This window comes from Micromys minutus (assembly GCF_963924665.1).
Source record: "Micromys minutus genome assembly, chromosome: X".
Classification (NCBI taxonomy): domain Eukaryota; kingdom Metazoa; phylum Chordata; class Mammalia; order Rodentia; family Muridae; genus Micromys; species Micromys minutus.
The window spans coordinates 81,284,823-81,303,556 of record NC_137970.1 but is presented as its reverse complement, the minus strand read 5'-3'; the positions used below and the strand labels follow the sequence as shown (position 1 = coordinate 81,303,556).

At 39.1% G+C, this 18,734-nt stretch overlaps 1 protein-coding gene across 1 annotated transcript in view; it reads left to right on the top strand.

Moving 5' to 3' along the window:
- Positions 1-18,734, top strand: part of GUCY2F (guanylate cyclase 2F, retinal) — a gene marked incomplete at both ends in the record, with an annotated part of 91,240 nt that overhangs the window by 56,366 nt on the left and 16,140 nt on the right. The window contains 6 exons of the mRNA XM_080909734.1: positions 2,728-2,904; positions 5,202-5,358; positions 10,248-10,397; positions 13,231-13,379; positions 15,472-15,635; positions 16,360-16,552. Coding sequence (XP_080765860.1) covers positions 2,728-2,904; positions 5,202-5,358; positions 10,248-10,397; positions 13,231-13,379; positions 15,472-15,635; positions 16,360-16,552 — 990 coding nt within the window. The remainder of the gene's footprint in view (positions 1-2,727; positions 2,905-5,201; positions 5,359-10,247; positions 10,398-13,230; positions 13,380-15,471; positions 15,636-16,359; positions 16,553-18,734) is intronic.

Here is an 18,734-nt window from a genome sequence, read left to right as displayed (position 1 = left end):
CATTGTGGTAGAGGTGAAATATATGTCTATCTAGTAAATGTTCATCTTGTGAACCTGTCTCAGACTTTCCATCATATTCATAATCTCTGCAAGACATGCCTGCATGTAGGTATTTATATCATTTCAAAATAGGACCTTCTCTCATGTTTGCAGCTGAGGATGGGTGGTTGTAAAGACCAGGCAGAAATGTAGGTCTGAAATATGCCAGTATTCTCCCAAATATTTAATACCATTTGGTTCTGGAGATTGAACCCAGAAAACATGTATGTGGTCATTCATTCAGCTATGCTTCCAGTCTTGACACATTTTGGTTTTGGGACAGGATTTTATTATGTAGCCTCAGCTGGCCTGAAAATTACTATGTAGCCTTGAACTCACAGAGATCTGCCTGCCTTACCTACTGAGTGCTGAGATTCAAAGCATATGCTACCACACTGGGACCATTTACTGTTTTACATGCTGCAAAATTTAATTTTCAAACAATAACAAAAGATGGTTATTGTTGATTGGCAGGTGATCCTCCTTCAATATGGGGATTTAAGAACCCAGGCTATAATCATCTTATGGCTCTGATATGTCTTATAATCTTATAAACATGTATATTTAACCATGGAATTGGAAAATAATATGCAACTGAGAATATTTGCTTCTTGAAAGCATTAACCTAGAAATGGGACAGATACCTTCTCTTCTATTTCATTGATTAGACTTCAATCATATTGTTATGCTTAGCTTCAGTAGAGGCAAGAGAATGTGAGTTAAGTTATTTTCCTAATCAATTTTTATTATTTCTGGAACACAGTTCCAAAGACTAGTAGTTTTGGTAGTTTGGTTCATAAGAGAATGAAATCTTAGAAGAAGGTGCTTAATTTGTTATATGTAAGCTGAAATTTCATGTCTTCCTTAATTGGTTTAGGTTGAACTGGACTAATAATTGTGATGGGTGTCAGGTTTTTATGCTTAGCAGGCAAAAGTGATAGTCAATAGTTCTCACTCCTATAAGAATTAACATAGCTTTAGCTCAGACTAACTTGTTGAAGGTCATACAGTATTATCCATACCAGTAAATAGATCGCCAACTTCTCCATACTCCATATCTTTGAATTCTCTCTTTTACTTCCTACATCATGACATGAGATTTGTAGCTCCAATATACATCTAAGATCTAATCTGTTTCTAGTCCTTCAGTGCTACTACTATTCTAAGCCTCTGTGTACTTGAGTGTGTGAAGACTCACATATACATAACAATATATGGCCAGAATGTTGTATTTGTTATATTTAGGGGATTGGTTTCAGAAACCCTTCAGATACCAAAATCCACAAATACCCCATTTACAACCTTATAGGAAGAACAACAATATCAACCAACCAGAAGCACCCAGAGCTCCCAGGGACTAAACCCAACCAAAGAGTACACATGGGAGGGGATCTATAGCTTCAGCTGCATATGTAGCAGAGGATAACATTCTCTGGTATCAATAGGAGGAGAAGCCCTTGGTCCTATAAAGGCTAGATTTCCCCAGTGTTGGGGAATGCCAGGGTGTTGAGGTGGGAGTGGGTGGGTGAGAGGGGGAGCATCTTCATAGAAGTATGGGAATTGGGGATGGGAGAGGGGGGAACTAGGAGAGGGGATAACATTTGAAATGTAAATACATAGAGTATTCAATAAAAAATAGAAAAATACTTTGTATCCAACCTGTGCACATCCTACCATATACTTTACATTATGTCTCTTGCTTATTTGGAATGGACATTGCTATTTAAATTTTGTATGCATAAATGTATTGTGTTGGGAGTGACAAGGAAAAACTCTATTAATATTCAGTGTATGTGGTGGATTTAATATGCTTGTTCCAGGGAGTGGCTGTATTAAGAGGTGGAGCCTTGTTGGAGGAAGTGTATCACCACGGGAGTGGGCTTTGGGAGTCTTCTCCTGGCTGCCTTTGGATCAAGATATAGAACTCTAAGAATCTCCAACACTGTGCCTGCCTAGAAACTGCCATGCTTCCTACCTTGATGATAATAGACTGAACCGTTGAACCTATAAGCCACCTATAAGGTGTCTTTTTACAACAGTGAAAACTCTTACTTAAGGCAATTTATATAATTAAAATATTAATAGAGTGTAGTTATGTAAGTTTCATATGAGGGCTCTCTATGAAAATATATAACTCATATGATAATGAAATTGTAATATTCACTCCATGGCTTTTTGGCTCCTGTCTATTTCTATAGCTTGATGTTTCATATTCTTATTGCACTATAGTCTGGGAAGACTAAACCTGTTGTAGTTTCTTCAACTCAGAACTATTCTTCCATCAGGTCTATTGGCCAACCCTTTTATATTTTTCAGTGTTGTAATTATCAGTTCTTTGGAAAGCTTGCTTTGATATCTGCCTCCCTCGCTGCCTGTCTAGATGAGATATTTAACCCCTGAGCTCACTCAGCATATCATGGTCTCATTAAAACCCATTTACATGATAAATATAATTTTCAGATCACTTATCTACTATTTTCTACTGAGTATAAGATCTGGGACAAGTACCTGAGTAGTATTTATTCTTTTCCCATATATTTTACTTAATTTTTTTACAGTTTGTATAAAAACAGTAGTCTTAATCATGGCATTTTGCATATCCTTTCTGTACCTTTTGTGTAGTGCAGTCAACAGGGAGCAGGAACTGCAACAAGACAGCTGTGAGATTGGTCTCTGTCTCCTTTGCAGATGAAGGACCTGCGACATGAAAATGTTAACCCTTTATTGGGCTTCTTTTATGATTCGGGGATGTTTGCCATCGTGTCAGAATTTTGTTCTCGACGGAGCCTAGAAGATATACTCAGAAATGATGATGTGAAACTTGATTGGATGTTCAAATCATCACTGCTGCTTGACCTCATAAAGGTTAATGACAAACCTAAGGGAGTCTTGGCTTTTCCCTATAGATTGGAAATGTACAAAGATTTTTGGCTGTTGTTTATATTGTATTCTTTTTAAGTTAGGAGTTTAAAATACCAAGGAGTTTTCTCTCCTGCGGGTTGTTGGGATCAGTCACCTCCTCTCCTCGTCTCCCAAGTCCCGAGTCCCCACCCTTTCATCACCCTTTTTGTCATGTGCATTTTAGATTATTGATACAGAAAACATCTGCCTGTGTTCACCCTCAACTTGTGGGCCAGATTTCCCTCTCTTCTTATGTGTAATACCAATCTCTCTTCTACTTTTAACCACCTCCTAGTTCTCTGCTTTGTGGATATGGAGAAATAATCATTCCTAGAATCTTCTGTACTGGGCAAAAGCTTGCTTTCATTTTCTAAAAGGCGTCACAGTCTAGAAGTAGATGATGAAACTTTCCATATCTGTTTGGATGTGGAACTCTGCCCCTGGAAAAGGCAAATGTCCACTGATCATATAAGGTGGCACCTCCATTGTATGTGTCATGGACTACTACAATGGAAATTTATGGAAAGGTCCATGGATGAGCTTCTGTAGAGCCGATGAACTCTGTAAGATGACATAAAGCTCTGTGTATGTGTATTTTAATGGAATTGGTGTGAATTATTGATTACTTGTTGAGCTATGTACACAGTAATCACAGCCTTGAGTTTTGAATAGTGACTTAAATATTTTCAAGGAGGTACAGAACAGAAAGATATTATGTAATCCTCACTTTGTAAGATGACCACAACTAAACCCCCAACACACAGAGAGGCCCATAGAGGCTGGCTACCTGAGGCAGTCTTTATTTTGCAACATCTAGCATAGGCCTGTGATGAGTAATAGGCAAGCAACTAGCTGACCTGGAGAAAATCCTGCCCATCCTAGACTGGGCTTGCAAGTAATAGAAACTATAGAGATTCTGAGAGCACAAAATGGAAATCATGGGACTACAAAGGGGTTTCAGGTTTCAAAGCAGAAATAGCTCACTAAAAGGACACTTCATATCAACAATTGTGAGATGACTTTACTAAAATACAGATGTGCAGAAGGATTAAACCCATTTGATGGAGAGTTCTTTTACATCACATTTAAATTCATGTAAAGGCTCACAAGCAACCCTAGAGAGCAGAAATATCTAGCTTTCTTCTTCATCTAGCTATTCTTTTATTTAAAAGTAGCACATTAAATGAACATTTAAAATCAAGTGCTGGGGATGGTTAAGAGCACTGACTGCTCTTCCAGAGGTCCTGATTTCAATTCTCAGCAACCACATGGTAGCTCACAACCATCTGTAATGGCATCTGATGCCCTCTTCTACTGTGTCTGAAGACAGCTACAGTGTACCCACATACATGAAATAAATAAGTAAATCTTTAAAAAAATAAATAAAATAAAAATAAAATAAAGTGCTATAAAAATATGTGGGAAAAATATTGATATTTATCCAACACTTAGTTTTCATCAACCTCTACACTAAGTTAAGCTACTGCTAACAATTTGGAAACTAGACTTGAAATTTATTCCATGCTTATTTACATTATATTATAACAATTTTATCTGTTAAATGTCATCACATAACTTGTCATCACATAACTTGGAAACTCACCATTTGGTACTTACTATTTGGTCTGTAATTGTATCAGTGTCAGTACACCTGGATTGACCTATTCTTTGTAAGTATTGCAGAATATTCTATCTACTCTTTACTGATATTTTGCTTATTTCCAATTATACACCATATAAAAATCAAGCCCTCTCTTTGTATTCTTCTTGCTCTGTTTATATACATTTATATATATGCAGGCATGCATCCTTTTTTTCTGATGAATTAGAAGCCCTATAGTATACATATCTAAAAAAGTTTTGCAGCTCCTATTGAATTGCCAACCTGCAAAGTCCCACCAAGTTTCAACTTCTGCTTATAATGGATGAAAGATACATTAGATCTGTTCTGGGAAATCAGAATCTCCCAGTTCCTGGCAAGTACATGTGAATGGATCCATCTTGTGCTTGAAATGTCAATAGATTTCCTAGTAGCACATACTTTTTAATAAATACAAGCTATGATTCTTAATGAAAGCCAAACATTTTAGAGCTAGAATGCACCTAAACCTCTGTGAAAGGTTTACTTTGCCAACAAATAAGAGAAAAAGCTTGAATTCTGGGTCATAGCTGCCAATGACATTAACAACCTCGAAAAATGGCTCTAAAAGCATCTAATAGTTAAATGAGCGTCTAAATAAGTTTTGTTGTGTCATCTGCAGGGAATGAAATACTTACACCACAGAGAATTTATTCATGGGAGGCTAAAGTCTCGGAACTGTGTGGTAGATGGGCGTTTTGTACTAAAAGTGACAGATTATGGCTTTAACGACATTTTAGAAATGCTAAGACTCTCTGAAGAGGAACTTTCTGAAGAAGGTAAGCAATGGATTTTACCCTCCGATGTACACAAGGTAACTTCAAGGTTCAAATGAAACTATGCACAGAATTAATGCCTTAGAGTGATTTCAACTCCTCACTTTTGTTGAAAATCCAGCCTCATTTCCAAGCCAAGGCACTTGAATGAAGTCTGCATGCTGTAACTTCAGCCTTTCCTTCCAAACAAAGCCATTGCAATAATGTTCAGTCCCTGCTGAGGCAGGATTAGGCTGTATTGTTTAGACACCCCAGCAGTCCCTGGAGAATCTTGCTGAGTGCTAGGCACACAGTAGGCACTCAATAAATACTTGTCAGATTGAATGGAGAGTAATTTAGAAGCTGGACCCCCATGAAGTATATTCTCGAATGGGATGTCACTAGAGCATATCAGTACCATGTCTTTCAGAGAGAAAGAAGCAAAGAGGCAGCCCCCTGCAAATGGGTTATGTGTATGGCTTCAGAGAGAGTGACAGACTTGTAAGTAAGCAGGCATGCTTGTAACATCCATTTTGGGTTTTTGTCTTCTGTCTAGTGTACCAGTAGCAGCACTAAAGAATGCCTGGCAGACTCATAACTCATCAAAGCTAAAAGAAAAATAATCTGAGGTGTGGTAGAACAGACAATCTCCCAAAGAGAGAGGGAAGAAAATGGTCACCTTACATGTGTAAAAACTGCCGACTTCCCTACTTGGGAGGCAAGAACAATAAACGACAGAGAACCATATGCCCAGATAGAGAGCCAGTCTTCGAGGGCATCATATCTGCACTTCCCTAACCTAATGCCTGCAACATTAAACTGTAAGAGTTCATTTAGTCTAACTCTCCCACTTACAGATTAGAGAGCAGAGGCCCCTGAGTTACTCAAAACATACAGCTCCTTCACTGCAATTACATTCGGGTCTTCATCCACTCAATAACCCCTCGTTTTCTCTTTCTCTGTCCATTCATGTTCTGGAGGAGTCGAAAGTCTTGGAAATCACAGTGACAACTGTGATATTTCTCCTTTCCCACTCCCTCTCCCCTGCTCCTGGTCTGACATAGCTGTGTGGTAATTACTTGTCTAATTCTAGTTTGAATGCCTAGTTTGCCATTTGCCTTGGGTGTTGGGATAATAGCTGCAGAGATGGCAAGTACTTAGTGTTCTATAAAAATGAGACATCTAGAAACGGTAAAGCCACAATACTTTACCAGAGTTCCATTTCACAGTTATTTCACAGACTGGCAAAACTTTTAACCTTAGGGACATTTGGTTGTAATGTGGGAAAAGGATTTATTCAGCTGGGTGTGGCTGTGCCTATGTCTGTGTATATGCCTCATGTATATGTGTGTGGGGGTGTGTGCACTGTTTACTGTCTCTGTCTGTATCTTGGTTTCTCACTCTTACTTTGCTTCATTCTCCAAACTGCAGCCTATTCTTCACATACTCTACCCAGGGGGAACTTTCTAGACTGCAAATCTGATTTTGTTATAGGTATTCCTCACTGAATGGCTTTTTATTGCCCTTAGGGTAAAGTTCAGATTCCTCTACATGACATATGAGTCTAATTTGGTATGGGCTTAATACCAATATTTTCTATCACTAATCCAGCCCTGCTGAACTCCTTCAGGTTGTTTATATATACCAAGCTCACCCTTCCTTCCAGCCCTTTTACATTTCCTGTGCTTTCTGCCTGGGATACTCTGCCTTTCTCATCATCATAAGCATTTATTTGAACATACGTAAGTTCTCCTCCTTTAGGACTCAGCTTAAGTATTACCACATAGAGCGGTTTCCTCTGATTCCTTATGCTCAGCTAAGTTGTTCTCTTCAAGATCTTTAAGGTCAACAGCATTCATTGTGGATTTGTATTTTGTTAGTAATAGTCTCTTCAGTTGCTTTTTCCCTACACCCAAATTATAATCTCGATGGAAGTAAGGAGCAGGTTTGAGTTCACAGTTTCTAGTAGAATAAATACTCATTAGATTAGCAACTGAATGAGATGAAATAAAATGCTGGAACTGATCTTCTACCTTAAATGGTGCGACTTATAATACCTTATAATTGGACACTCTTTGAAGTTCATCTGGCTCAACTTTTGCTTTGGGAAAATTGAGGAAAGAAAACTGATTTGTGGTCAAGCTGGGATTTAGAAACTGAGGTCTCCTCACTTCCAGTTCTGTAATTTTTAAAATGCTATATTATCATGGTTCTTCAAAGCTGACTTTGCTAATACAATAAGTTCAGAGTCAGTAGTGGCTGCAGCTGATACAAAAGAAATCAAAATAATTTCTTATAGTTGTTCTGACACTGCATGTCTAATGGTAGCTAGTGGCTGTTATTTGCTTCTGGAGTGGACATGAGGAAGGGGGGATGGGTTGGAAGATGAGGATGAGTGTTCGTTATTGTCCAGTTTCAACTGTATGACTGTATTCCAGATACAAGCTCATTTTAGCCATTAACAACACAGACGATAATGTTCTCTGAAAGTACTATTTGGTAATGATGGTGGTTAATCACCTAGCTTTTTACCAGACAGTTTGTTTCCCGCCCCCCTTGATGCTTTTAAATGTGCAGGGAGAACATGTCAGGAGCAAAGACCATGTTTTTTTTTTTTTTTTTTTTTGCTTTTAAATATCTCCTCAGGCTCTCCTTTCTCAGCCTCTTCTTGAAATCTCACCTTCAGAGAAGGCATTCCTTTGACTAAAGGATTGTTGGGTCATTTCAGTATTTTTAAGAATTTCAGTCCTTCTAGGGAGGGAGGCAGAAGAGCAAAACTGCCAAGAGTATCCCAGAAACATTGATAGAAGTAGGTGTTAGGTAGGATGTCAGAAGTGCTTGTTACTTGAAAGCCAACGTGAGAAAAGACAGATACATAAAGAAGACTGAGTCTAGAAGTTCTTGTTCCAGCCTTTTCAACACAGTTGTCCAAAATTAGGGCTTCTTTTCTCTTCCCGAGATTTTTACTAGCAAGACAAATAATCTCATGTTTTTCCATTCACCTGCTTGCTTCATAGGAACTTGTCTTCTAGGCTCCCATCTTCATACCTCCACATTAAGCATGATGAAAAGTTAGCTGTCCTCAGCCTTAGTACTGGCCCTAGCTTCTGTACTCCTTAGCAGGCATTCTCCAGCCTTCCCAGATTAATTTTGCTAGCTCATAGGTTTGTTAGTTTAAATCTATTCAACTCATGGAAATGGTGATTTTTTTTCCCCCTACAGCTCAACAACAACAATCTTTTAACTTTCCTCTTTATATTACCAAGGCATTTACTCCATCCTTGCCAAAGCTGCAGGGAGGAGGTACCTGACTTTGTCACTTTCATTTCTATTATAACCCCAACTCAAGGATATCTGGTTTTGTGCCACAATATACCCTGACTCAGGTCCCTTTCACTTCTGTGCAAGCTCTTACTGTACTTCCTAGCTGATCGCCCTGACTCCAGCCCTTCCCCTTGCATCCAGCTTGTGCAGGTTGCCAGATTAATCTTCCCAAACAGGGTTTTCATCAAATCCCTCTTCAGCTCCAGCACCCCTACTGCCTTCTGTATTCACTCCAAATGCCTTCATTTGGCTCTCAGGGCCTCTCACCCTCTGCCCCCATTCTTTTAGCCACCGTCCCTACCCCCACTTCATCAAGCCTTTCTCCCTTCTCATTATTCTTTACCAGGGCCCTTCTCTTCAGCCCTTCACTAATCTGCTTACCACCTTCCCACCACCCGCAATTTTGCTCCTTTCTGCCTCTTGTTCTTGTTCTGCACATACTGTTCTTGCTTCCTACAAAGCTCTCACCTCTCAGCTCCAGAAGGTGCACCCTTGACCTTCTTAATGAGCACATTTGAGATTTAACTTTTCCAGGAAGCCTTCCTAGATTAATTTAGCTAGTTCAGATGGTTGTTAGTTTAAATCTGATGAAATTACCCATATTTAAGCATTCTTCAACTCACAGAAATGGTGAGTTTTATATGTAATTCAACAACAACAAACCCAATTCTCTTTTGATTTCCCCCCCTTATATTATAAACGTTGGTTTCTTTATATATTAAGGTGCCTGCTATAAAGTGTTCCAATGTTCTCACTGCTAAAATCAATGAAAGAGAAGATAATTTTAAAAACATGTATTGGTTCTGAAGTCAGCAGAACATAGCCATTATTCAAATTTTGTTTTTAAGCAATGCATTTTTTTGTACTATACAGTAGTTCTCATCACTATCTCTCTATTATTGATTGTAATAAGGGATGTATGTGGCTTTCTTGTTTTCTGGTATGTAAACTCTTCTTTTACAAAGTAAATGTTTAATTCATACTTGGAACTATTTTTCCACATAGCACAGTGCATGGCACATATTAGACACTCAATAAATATTTGCAGAACCAGGTAAGTAGCAACTGTACCATTTTGCTCTGCAAGGAACACAGGAGGCCCGAGGGTGTTCTTTTTTTTTTTTTTTTTTTTTTCAGAGAAGACCTGGAGAAAGCAAATTGTAAATCCCTGAGCTCTGGCACAATCAAATCACCAGACACATATAGATCTTAGCAAGCAGCAAATCCATGGCAACCAGTCTGGCAGTGCCCTTGCCGTTTCATGGAAACCAGCCAACTGCTACTTGCTAGCTCAAGAGAGAGAGAAAGCAAACACTAAATAGTGTTTCTAGTTCTGGTGTCCTGACCTTCCCTACACCTTTATATTGTGTCTTACTGTGTGGTTGTGGAGGGTAGAGAGAGTAGTATGTTTTCTCTCTTTGTGTGTAATCCCTTAGATTAATAGATTTAGACCCTAAGGGACGCTAGCATGCTAGTCTATCTAATAAAAATATAAAGCAGTTAATAAAACAGCACCCTTAGCGCCCTTTAGGGCATTGCAGATATCAGTTAATCCTCCTTCCATTTATTAGACAATTCTTCCTTTGCAGAGCTGCTGTGGACGGCCCCTGAGCTGTTAAGAGCCCCTGGGGGCATCAGGTTAGGTTCATTTTCAGGAGATGTCTATAGCTTTGCTATCATCATGCAAGAAGTGATGGTCCGGGGTGCTCCTTTCTGCATGATGGATTTGTCTGCTAAAGGTAAGCAGGAAGTGAGAAAAGGGCACAAGGGGCCCACTGTGTTCCATATCAGCAGGCCAACCTAGACTGTCATGATTTGCTAGAAGACTGTTAATAGCCTGCTAGTCTGAAAAAAGCTAGTCTGTTTTGTGAACACAGGGCTTGGAGCCAGACAGCTTTAGTCGTGTGGAAGAAATTCTCTCACCTAGAAAGCTGATCATTTTGCAAACATGGATATATATCAGGAGCTTTAGGACCCATATCACTTTTTTTAGTCTGAACTATTCCCACCACACAGTACCTCTGCTCCCCTAAGTTGCTTCTTATCAATTACTTTGTTACTGATCGTGATACTGTATAATGTCACTCTTTTCCTATAACACACCATAGACTTTTAATGCCTGTCTCCCATTGAAATCTACGAATATTAGATAAGATCCATCAATGGGTAACAGGATAGCTGCAAATTCTCAAAGCTTACAAGATGCTTAGTAAATACAAATGGAAAAATAGTAAGTTTGTAAGGCAAAGTTCCTGGGGACATCACCTTAACCAAATGATCACGGTTATCATCACCTATAACAAGACATATCTACATCATATACCCCTGATATGATGCACTAAGATAAGTACCCTACTTTTCTGCTTTTTTGTACTAAGATAGGTATATCATTTTTGTGGTGTGCTGTCCTTGGCAAAAGCAATAACAACAAAAACAAGCAAAATACAAGCTTAGTCTAATCACTAGAGGATTTTAGACAAATCCCTGTTGAAGAATTCTACCAAATAATCAACCAGTACCCAGGCATGGTGGCACAGTCCTGTAATCCTAGTACTCAGGAGAGGGTGAGGCAGAGCCGTGGCAAGTTCCATGCCAGTGTATACAAATAAATGAATAACTGGGCAGTTCTTCTCAAGTGTATCTAAATCATGAAAGACAGACAGGAAAAGAGGACAGTTTGAAAGAGACTAAGACACAATTGTATGCAGAAAAAGATCTGGAATTGGTTTGTGGAATAGGAAACCATCCATTAGAGAAAGCACTGATGAAATCCAAGGAAGGGCTACGGTAATAATGCCAGTGTCTTTAATGTTATTTGTGTTAACACTACAGTAAGCACAGTGACACGTATGCAGGCAATCACTTAGGTACTATGGCAACTTTCCTGGAAGCCTAAATTTATTTCAAAGTAAAAGCATCTTAAAATGCAGGAAATGCTACTAAGTTATATAACTGTCTTTTGCCCCAGTCAGCATTCCATGCACACCTTTGTTTGAAGCCCTCCAACTTTTCTTCATCTCTCTCTAGATGAAGCTCCTCATGTGCCATGATGACCCTTTATATTCCATAGACTTCCTGCTTCTCTGAGTTTATCTCTTGTCACTTCCAGTAGTTAGTGCCTTGAGAGTCCATGGTCCCCCACAACTGTGCTTTTTCAGAAGCCATTGGTAGATAGCTAGATTTCCCCCATTTCCTCTCCAACTGGCCTCATCCAGCTCCTGCCACCAACTCTGGAAATTGTCCTTTGCCTTGTTCAGTATGCATTAGGTATCTGAATCTGTCATTATCTCTATTTGTTCCAGCAAAAGCATCTGTGCTTATCTCCTTGGAAATGTGCCATGCTAAGCCTTAGCAGAGAACTGACCCAGTCAACTGCATGTATCATGACAAAAAGTAGGCTTTCTGGAACAGTCTGATTTTTAAGAGTATATGCTATGTAGTCTATGGCACTGAAATCCTCTTTATGGGCTGCTATGAGTTAAAGGAGGGAAAGAGGGGCTGAAGAAGGAGCTGATAAATCAGACAAGAGCAGAACTCTTTCCATCATGGTTTGCATATGCAACAGCACAATTGAAGAGGTACAGCCAGTGCAGAGGTAGACTGAGCAGTCAAAGTTTGGTTGCCAGTGCAGAAGTTAAAAGTTGGGGGCATTGGTGATGGGGAGACTCGGGATGAGCAGTAATTCTGAAGAAATAGAGGCCACAATAAAGAAATAATATATATTCTAATATATATATATTAGAATGATTTGGAGAAGTCCAGTCTGGAAACAGACAAATTAGTTTGAGGCCCAGTATGAGTTGATGAGGACATTGGGAACTAATGATTTTCTTCTACTTATATAGAATTTTCTGCTTTTGACCAAACAATTCAGTTTGTATAAATAAGCATTTGGCCAATAAAGACTTAGTCTATACCAGGTTCTATGATCTTGCAGTTAAGGCTTGAGGCATTTGAAATCAGAGCAGTGGGATCAGTGGAGATAGATTGCTTGAGTTCTGACCCGAACTCTGTCATTACCCATGTGACCTTCGGCAACTTCTATACTCTGTGTGTTCCAGTTTTAACATCTACAGAAAAAAATCTGAGTGTTTACCTCATCCATTTGTGCTGAGTTTCCAAGAAAACAACACATGCCAAGTGACCATTCCATAGCATGGCATATGATAAGCAACATTCATTGATCAACAATTCCCTTTGTTTAATGATTATGCTGGACCCAATGCATAGAACTTAGGTGGATATAGCCTTACAGAGAAGGCTCAGTGTCTTTTTTCTGGTAATTGTGAGCCTTAGGTGACTTGGGGACATTGAAGCTGCAGTATTTGAATTGGCCTTAGATAAGCCACATTTATAACTTAGTAGAAGCAGGATAACATGGTAACTCAATTATACTAAGATTCCTCACTCCTTTCTAAAAAGTGTGACACAGCCCTTTGGGCGAGGTAGTCAACATTAAAGCTACCTAAGGAGAAATCAAAGGGAAACTCTCTTCATGTTTTCTCCTTACAAAACCCTTTCTTGGCTGAAAGTTATGATTCACAAACTTTTCTCTTCTTTGTGCCTTGTCAGAAATCATAGACAGACTTAAAATGCCTCCTCCTGTGTATAGACCAGTGGTTTCTCCTGAGTATGCCCCTCCAGAGTGTCTCCAGCTGATGAAGCAGTGTTGGGCTGAGGCTGCAGAACATAGACCAACCTTTGATGAAATATTCAACCAGGTAAATCTATTAGCATAATCCCTGCTCAGTAGTTAGCCTCTCTGAGACTAAGCTCATTGGGACCTTATATTATAGAAGGGGCTTCCTTTCACAAGGAAAAAGGTCATTCCACTTTCAAAGCAGCTCAGGACTGGCTTTGAGGTCCTTAAGCCTGGAACATCACCAGCACATCATCTATAAGCCTAAATTGTAGTTCTGGTGCTTTTATGCCTGACTGACTTTTTGGAGCCATCCAAAATCTGCTGTGATTGGCGCGTCAGTGATGGAATCAAAGCCTCGGTCATTTGGAAGAATTATCATTGGAACTGTTGCCATGAGTATCATGGGCACACATGGTATTTACATAGCTATGTCTTTATAAAAGTTTCTAGGGAATTCTGATGGAGAAACTATTTAACATCTAAATTTTAGATGATGACAGGTTATTTTTTAGGTTCAGAAAAAAAAAAAAAGTAGAAGATTTCTTAGGTTCCCCAAGACCTACTGAAAAGAATGGGTGCATGAAAAGCAATAACCCCTCTCCTTAAGATATTGCAATTCTAAAGAGTCTGAGCTAGGAATAGGGTAGAAGACAGAGTTCCTCTATTAGTGCATGCAGTTTAAACTGTGTTCACTTGCCCGATACAGAAATTGCAGGTGTTCCCCATGAGTGCTATGTCAGCTCTGGAACAGAGGCATTTGAGCTTGGCTAGAGTCCAGCCCTGAGCTGCTTTATGACTGGCAGGTATTTGAGGCGGAAAAGAGAAAGACTTTGACTGAAAGCCAGAAAGAGTCCTGCTTTTGAAGTCATCCGTGTCCTTCAGCTAACAATACTTCCATTAGTCTAGCTGGAGTTCTCGAGGACCCTCTAACAGGTATTCAATGGTATGGAAAAAGCAAAGGACCATAAAGGTCACATTTCTAAAAACTCATCATGAGTCAGGAGGAAAAACTATTTGTCCTTGTGTTGATGCTGAAGATGTTATTTCAGAAGGCAGCAGAGAAGGCCCTGATGAACAGGAGGAGAGCCCATCATGCGACTTTCAAAGATAACATTACTGAAGCTCCCTTTACTAAAATGCTTTACTGGAAGTTTATTTTGTCTGATGATGAGAGCAACTTCCTCTCTTAGTGCATCCAATACACCTTAAATGCACTGAGATGAATGAACTTTTCTAAGTGAGGCTGTAGGGACTGCTCAATGTATTCAAACTGGTTGATAGATCTTGATGGACTTACAGATGTGCACAGAATTCAAAAAGTGCCTTCTGTTGTCCACTTTGGGACAAGGAATTCTATGCAGAGCATTTGTGCCCATGTGGTATGAAGTTTATTGGGTAGACCCGTTAACATCTACTCAATAAAGTCACTACCAGCCTTTTCTGGTTATGACCATGGTGACTAACCCACTATGGAGGAACCTACATACACATGAGTCAAATGATTATGTTAATAAGCTCTTTGTAAATGAACAAGGTCCCAAGAGGGTATACTGAACATTCACACCAAGCAGCTACCTCTTAGGAACCAGAAAACAGCACAGGCCAAAGGTAACTGAATGTCTACAGGACCCTGACTGATATAAAAGGAAGGCGCTAGATGGAACCATTTAGTGTTAGATACCATGACAAGTAGAGGAACATCTTTCTATGTTATATTTTGAACACTCTAAGTAGTCAAGAACCTCTTTGACGACACTGTATCATTTGAGGATAAGGGTGATTTCATAGGTTGAAAACTTGAATGATAAAACATCAGTTCCTTTTCTTTCTCACTCTTCCATTACCCACAATTGCCTTGGGCTCTAAACCAGATCTTGTTCTTTTGAAAGTAGCCAAAATTGTGATAGCATTTCAGAACTGAAGGACTACTCAGAACCCTTGTGCTCAGACTTGAACGAACCAGAAAAATTGGGGGATCTCTTCTGGGGCTAGGGGTGGAAAGTACTCTGTAAATGTACCAGCGTGATAACGACATTGGATGTTGACCTTTCCTATTTATATCTGGGCTCATTTCTCCGGGTGCGACACTTAGAGGAAAACGATGGTAGCTCCATCATTACTGAGTTTGGAACCCAAGCAGTCATAGACTCTTCTTTCTCTTTTACTTTCAGTTTAAAACTGTTAACAAAGGGAAAAAGACTAATATTATTGATTCTATGCTTCGGATGTTGGAGCAGTATTCTAGCAACTTGGAAGATTTGATCCGGGAACGGACTGAAGAACTGGAAATTGAAAAACAGAAAACGGAAAAGCTTCTAACACAGATGCTACCACCGTATGTGTGAATGCCCGAGGAGTATGAATGCTTGTCACAGTGTGCTTCATTTTAAAAAAGAAGGAAAAGTTACTCACCAACTAACTGTTCCCTCCCAGTCCTTCGACATCTCTCTTCCCAGTGGCTTTGAGTCACACCTTCAAATCAAAGTAGAATTGGAAAGCAAGGAAGCAGAGCATGCATCCTAATTCCCTTCTTTCTATGGATCAGAATGGTCATTTCAGCTTTGACATTGGACGTGATTTTTCTATATGTCACTGTGTGACAGAGCCAAGAAGGTGGCCAATTTAAAACAAAACTGGCAGCCTTTTGAGTTCCTATAGGAAAGAAACATGCCTGTTACTTCCAGGGGACTTTCTTTCTTATCTGTGGCTAGAATTTATATTTTCTCACCAAGTAGCATGCTCTTTAATGAGATCATTGTTGAACTAGCTCATAGAAAACTTATCACCTTGAACAGTTCCCAAAGAAAGAGGGTAAAGTAGCCCCAGGAGTTGAAGAAATTCCTTGGGGACAGAGATCAGATCTTTCGTTTCTAGTACCCATCTCAGCACCTTACATGTTGTTTGTACACAATATATACTTATTGAGTAAGTGAGCTCTTTAATGCTCTAGATGAAACTCTCATTACCCAGCAGAAAGTGATTTTTAGAGAACTTGTCTTTAGTGTGTGTCACATAAGGATGCCAATATCTTCTTAGAAATAGCTCTTTCTCCTTTTCAGATCAGTTGCTGAATCCCTCAAAAAGGGCTGTACAGTTGAACCTGAGGGATTTGACTTGGTCACCTTGTACTTCAGTGACATTGTGGGCTTTACTACTATCTCAGCCATGAGTGAACCCATTGAAGTGGTGGACCTTCTGAATGACCTGTACACTCTCTTTGATGCCATCATTGGCAGTCATGATGTCTATAAGGTATGTAAATTAGCTGACTGGTGCTTTCTAGCATGAAACCTTTTACACTGGGAGACTTAATGCAGTTTATTGGATGAATCTGAACAATGTAGCAAATATTGTGTGGGTTAATGAAAAGGATGTAGAAATATTGGCAATTTTATCATAGTTGATGGCTGCTACAGAGTACATCTTGGTAAAGTTTGTGTTTATATGACATATGTTGTGAAAAAATTTATCTTCTCCTTAGGCATTGTTTTTAGAAAAGAAGGAACATAGTATTATACCGGGGTACTCTTAAAAATGCAACACTTGGGGATTAATATAGGGTAACCCAAAGTACATTTATTGATCTGAAGTTTGTGGAAGTATCCATTCACCATATCCCTTCACTCCAGCCTAGTTATAGTCTACTTTTAAAAATAATAAAATGTTGCAGAATATGAGATAATATATGACTTCTTTCATTCTTTTTGGTACTATGATTCTTTACTATTGTTCTTTGTAAAAGGTGTGTTTATTGTCTCTAGGTACAAAATAAAAATGTCACAGTAGAGAAATTTCCATGTTGTTAAAAACATGAATACTTGTCATGTTGGAAGAAAAAAATGCCTCAGGTATCTCAAAGTTTAGATAACTCTTATGTCCCAGGAACCATGGAAATGCTGGATTTATTGGGTCCTTCATAATAGTCTCAAATGGTTCAGCTCTCAAATCACATTGGGCAGTGTATTTATCTCGATTAGACAGGTAGAAACCCTTAAGGCTAAACTATGCAATCTAAATATGGCTCAGAAATAGGCATCATAACTTTCAATCAGCAGGAGCTGCAAAGTAATCAAGAGATGACCATGGAAACCACTGTGGAGGAAAAATCTATGGAATCAGGCTACCTGTCTTAACTTGTTGAACTCAAGAAGCCTGAAGAGAAAAACAAATCACTGAAAGCTAATTCAGTTGAAACTAAAATCAAAGATGATTCAGCATGGGCAGTAACACAGCCACTAGTTTAATCAATCCAGCTGATTCTGCTCAGGCAATCATTGGGGGTCCTGGGGATGAGGCCATTAGCTATTTTGGTACTTCTTGACTGCAATACAGAGTTAGCCTTTAAGATGGAACAGGGCTGTCTGAATCCAAAAATGGAATCTAAATTTTCAGGCTTTTTATTAAAAATAACACAGGGCAAAGTAAATAAAAATTGAACCATCAGTGAGTCACCAAACCTGCGTGTATTTTCATTTTCCTTCCCTGTAAAATTGGAATCACCGTCCCTAGAACTTGATAATCTAAAATGGATGTGAGAAACCTACTGCAGAAGTCTGTGATTTGTTTGCACATTCATTCTTTCAACTGCCCCATCACAACCAGATCCTTTTCTATGCCTTTGCTTCCCTTGAACCATAGATGTGTCCCATAATTCCTCATGGTCATCTGCAAACTGATGCTCATTTTGGCCAGATTTTGTGTTCTTTTAATATTTTCAAATCAATAGGGTCTCTGGGGTGACAGCTTATCAAAACTAAATGGTCAACTACCACTCTCTGATAACAGCCAGCCACTAGCATACTGTACCCACATGGCATTTACATTGTAACTGTTCCTTCTTTTGTTCACACTGTCCTGTTTTCTTGACAGTAGGAATCTTCCCTCCAAATCATACCAGTGCTGGTAGACTTAAAGGAAGCACACTGTTCTATGGGCAAATATCCCAAGTTATTAGTTATTTAAAAAGTCATTATGTGAGCTCTGTTGCTGAATCCTAAACTTCATTTTCTGGAACTGATTAATAACCATAGTCCTAAGACAGGCACTTCAAGACATAGTTTTTGTTGGTGATGGAGATGATGATGATAGTAGTGGTGGTCATGGTGATAATGATGGTATTAGTGGTGATTAACTGCACTTAATATTATGTTATCTCCACCTGACCAATTTTAAGTGCTTTCATGTACATTATTTCGTCCTAAACATCCTATGAGGTAAGCATTGACATTATTCTATTTATTTTTATTAGATACTCTCTGTATTTACATTTGAAAAGTTATTCCCTTCCCCCACCTGGCTCCTTTCTCCTCTCCCCTTCCACTTGTCTTCAGGAAGGTGCACTTGCTCCTAATCACCCTCTCTACCCCATTACCTTGGCATTCCCCTACATTGAAAAATGTGCCCTCCCTGGACCAAAGACCTCTTCTCACATTTG